This window comes from Oryzias melastigma, linkage group LG20, assembly GCF_002922805.2.
Source record: "Oryzias melastigma strain HK-1 linkage group LG20, ASM292280v2, whole genome shotgun sequence".
In the NCBI taxonomy this organism is placed as follows: Eukaryota; Metazoa; Chordata; class Actinopteri; order Beloniformes; family Adrianichthyidae; genus Oryzias; species Oryzias melastigma.
The window spans coordinates 6,619,553-6,624,023 of record NC_050531.1 but is presented as its reverse complement, the minus strand read 5'-3'; the positions used below and the strand labels follow the sequence as shown (position 1 = coordinate 6,624,023).

Below are 4,471 nucleotides of genomic sequence, written 5' to 3'. Positions count from 1 at the left end.
AGTATAACAAATTAAAAACTGTCTATAAGTGCCTATAACCTCTCTACATTCATAATCTGACCGTCTCAGTGAGTCCAATTCATATTAACCACAAAAGTTTTAGAAAAACACTTGATATCTGTCACATACGCTGACTTTACTGTCTGCCGTTGCCCTCTGGTGGCTTAAAACGCTTTTGACTTTAAAGAAGTCTCATTTAAACTATAAACCACCTGTAGTCATTGTGTGATCCCTTTAAAAACCTGTCACAATGATACTGCTGAGGTTTTCTAGGATGTGAACATCAACTAAAATTAAATCTTCATTTGTTGGATTATATGAGTTTTTAAATATTTTTTAAATCCATGCAAAAATGCAATTTTATAAAGCTAAAATAGAAAAATCTGAGAAGTTAAGACTGTTTTTGTGTCTTTACAGATTCCACCTTAGAAGCTGCTAATGTCAAAAGACAGAAACTTTTCGTGAATAAGCTCAAACATGACAAAACAGAAGACCTGACAACCACACGCCTAAATACACGAAAATGAAGACGGCTGTGAATGAGACAAAACACCAAAAAATATATATAAAAAAATAAAATTAGAGTGCAAAATCCTAACGACTAACCTCCAAATCACTAAATTATGACTTTTAAGGTGGATTTGTTGGCATATTTAAGGTGGTATGAGTACAAATGTATCCTGAAAAAGTAAAAAAATAAAAGTTTTTGTCCAAAAATAGTAAGTGATCAGAGAAATTATAATCCTAAAAAATGACAGATTTTAATGAGTGATAGATGAGAAAGCACATTATGAATAGAAGTTAAAAAACACACATTTGTGCAGGAATAAATTCACTACAGATTGTTCTTTCAAATAAAAAGAGCCTGAATTCAATTTTAAAGAAATAATTAAGCTTAATTCCTACATTGTTGTAAATTAATCCTCTTTTCTTTTAGGGTTTTTTATTAATATTTGCAGAAACAATTTTGATTTTAGAAATGCTGAAAATCGACTGAATATTCTGTGTTGACGGTGTGAATCCCGATGTGTTACTCAAATCAAATCAAAATAAAAATATTTTTGTATTTCTACTCTTTCCTCTGTGATGACCCCCAAAACTGAACTCCTTCTGTGGCAGATTTCAGCTGAGAAAGTGCTGCAGCAACACGCTCCAGATAAAAGCCCTTCCTTCCTTCATCCGGGCAGCAGTTGGCGGGAGAGGACACAGACTTGCAGAGAAAGAGAGAAAAAAAAAAGCTTTTTTTTTTTGCTGATTTTCACACAAATGCGAAATACTTTCCTGAAAATGCCAAAGAGACTGGCATTTTTAGAATCCGAGAAGAGGCGCTTCCTGCTATTGTTTGAGCATCACTCAGGAAGTCATTGGAAACGGAGTCAGCTTTTCCTGACATGATGTGCAAATAATCCCTGCGTAGCGTCGACAAGTGAGCCTAGAAAGCAACATAATCACAATATAAACCTGAATCAAGCTAATCCTCAAAAAGAGACGAGCTTCATGGCTGGTTTGACTAATTTTACAGTCACATTTTGAACTAAAGTGATCCCACTCACCATCAACACGACAAATCCAATTTTAATTGTCTTTTATTTCTCGTATTGTTCTAACAAATTCCTCCCTTTCTTTCTCTCCATCCTCCACAGGCCCTCTTGGACGGCTAAAGATCGTGCGCGTTGTGTGGGTCGCTGTTTCAGTCTTGGATTAGTCAGCCAGGTTGGTGGATAAAGAGAACGAGTCGCCCAGGTGGGTGGAGATGCCCTCACATTAGATCACAGGAAGGCCTCAAAAACGAGGAACAATACCGCAGAGATGAGAAGCTGAAACTTTCTCTCAACATAAATAACACTTTGCAGGTTTTAAAAAAAGAAGTTCTTTACCATCTGCAGCTTTTTATACACATTTTATATAAATATGGACAGCTCAAAATGCTTTAATAAATACAAAAATACATTTTTGTCATTTAGTTAAAGGTTGATTTCAAAGCAAAGTGGGATAATTTGATTTTCTAAATATTTTAAAAGCTAAATTTTATATATTTAATGGCTTAACGGCCAAAAAACATAAAAGAAGTGTATTTTTTTAAAGAACTTTGCAGCTTTTAGTGGGTTATGATCTCTTTTACCATTAAAAGTTGCAAAATCCTGAATGAGATTCAAAAGAAAGCCACTTTGAATTTTATTTATTTAATATATTTGACGGTTTTATTGTGTTTTTATTTTATACATTTTAATATTTAATTTTTTGTTATGTAATAGTGTCATTGAATTTCATTTGGGGTTATTAAAGCCTCTATTCTACTCTATTCTATTCCATTCTATTCTATTAATTACTTGTATTTTCCAATCGATTTTATGTTTAATATGTCTTTGTATGGATGTAATCCTCTGTTGGTTGTCTTGTTTATGTATTATTCTTGTTTCGAGTGGTTGAAATTAACCATATTCTATTCTATTTTAGTCTATTCTATTCTAATGTATTCTATTCTAATGTATTCTATTCTATTCTATTCTAGACTAGTGTTTTTCAACCTTTTTTGAAAAAAATTGCATTTTTTTCCTAAAATAAATCACAGGGCACACAGGGTTCCAAACATGTGAAATAAATAAATAAAATAAATAACAATCTGTAGTCTTTTTTATCAAAATGTGTTGAATAAAATTCAAACAGACAAAAGTAAGAAGTATTTCATAATCTTTCATTTTCTACCAACTCAATGTTAAATCTGGTTCTTTTTGGATGATCATAGAACTGAAATCCTGGCAAACATTTATTTTATTTATTTGGTGAAGTTGAACCGTTTCCACTACCTCACAATCTCCCACGGTTAAAAAAACATTTCTAAATAATAATACATCAAATATAAAAACTGAGAGTCTTACATGAAGTAATGAAGCTCTGTTAACATAACTAGAATCTAATAAGTAATTACACCTCTAAAAAGAGTTTTTAAAGCATTCTCTTTGCAAAAAAAAAAAACAAACAGATTCATCAGACAAAGAAAACAAACGTGTGATGTGAAGATTTGTCCTCAGAATTTGAGTTTGTGTTCAAATACTGCGATGAAGAAGAGACAGGCCCAGCCCATCCAGAGGCCGAGGTTCTGCAGGAGAAACGTCAGGCCGGGTCTGTCGCTCTTCACTCGACTCATCTCTGGAAGCTGATGACAAAAAAAAATAAAAAATAAAGTTTAAAGTCTGCAAGTGGCAGACTTAAAAGAAAATAAATTAATTACAACAGTAAACAACACATAAACAATTGGGAAAGTGTACAGCCTTAATCTAAAGATTAATTCATCCACAAATCAGATCATTTAATCCTCTATTAAACCTAAAAAATGTTGTTTTCTGGAAAAATGTTATTATTAGTCTTTTGATTTCTAATCTGTTCAATCATCCGTTTTAAATAACCTATTAATCCTGCTTAGAGCAGCAGGCACCTTTTCCATCAGTGAATACCTACAACCGTGACAGGATGCATGTGTCACAAAACTGTGGTAAACATATGCAGCACTATAGATTGTTTAATGTTTTAACAATTAAAACTTTAGTCACAACTGCCCTCGTGAGTGGATACGGCGTGTCTGTGGGCAAAAACCTGAGAGACAGACGGGTTACCTGCACAAAATATTAAGGTTGTATTCCACTCTGTGAACCTGTAGAGTGACAATGTTCATGCACGTTCATGCATCCGGCCCTCGGGGTAATTCTATTCGGCCCTCCAGATCATTTTATTTAACTGTTATTAATGGCCCGATTTTATCTTGTGCTTATTTTTAGCTTGTACAATTTTGATAAAAATATATATTTTTATGGAGAGTAAATGATTGAAAGTTATTTAATGTTAAGTTGATTTATTCTTTAATTATTAATGCTGCCTTTTTATTATTCATAAATGTTAGAAAATTATGGCTTTAAAGTTTTCTTTAAAATGGCATTCTGTTATCTTTTTGGACTATTTTGGCATTTAAGGGGATTTATTTAGGCTATTTTGGAGTTTAGCTAACATTTCAGCTACACGCTAGCTGTTTTGGCTAACCTAATTTGTATTTCTATTTTTTTAGGCTAATTTTCATTTAGCTAACATGTTTAGCTGGCTATCAGCTTCAGCATTTTCAGCTATTTGCTTCAGCAATTTCAGCTGTCAGCTTCTGCGTTTTTAGCTATCAGCTTCAGCGTTTTCAGCTATGAGCTTCAGCAATTTCAGCTATCATATTCTGCGTTTTCAGCCATCAGCTTCAGTGTTTTCAGCTATTAGCTTCTGCGTTTTCAGCTATCAGCTTCTGCGTTTTCAGCTATCAGCTTCAGTGTTTTCAGCTATTAGCTTCAGCAATTTCAGCTATCAGCTTCAGCAATTTCAGCTATCATATTCTGCGTTTTCAGCTATCAGCTTCAGTGTTTTCAGCTATGAGCTTCAGCAATTTCAGCTATCATATTCTACGTTTTCAGCTATCAGCTTCTGTGTTTTCACCTAT

At 33.3% G+C, this 4,471-nt stretch overlaps 1 protein-coding gene and 1 long non-coding RNA gene across 3 annotated transcripts in view; one reads left to right on the top strand and one right to left on the bottom strand.

The window, feature by feature from the left end:
* The window catches only part of LOC112151175, a 32,216-nt gene that overhangs the window by 4,376 nt on the left and 23,369 nt on the right, over window positions 1–4,471 (top strand). The window contains exon 2 of one of the 2 annotated variants that reach the window (XR_002920090.2): window positions 1,644–1,743. This is a non-coding gene — a long non-coding RNA (uncharacterized LOC112151175). Of the gene's footprint in view, window positions 1–1,643; window positions 3,186–4,471 lie in introns of those variants that run through there. The other variant, XR_004949819.1, reaches the window with a different exon arrangement.
* Window positions 2,762–4,471, bottom strand: part of LOC112151172 (zinc transporter ZIP12) — a 14,846-nt gene continuing 13,136 nt past the window's right edge. The window contains exon 12 of the mRNA XM_024279885.2: window positions 2,762–3,157. Within this exon, the coding sequence (XP_024135653.1) occupies window positions 3,029–3,157 (129 nt within the window). The 3' untranslated portion in view covers window positions 2,762–3,028. The remainder of the gene's footprint in view (window positions 3,158–4,471) is intronic.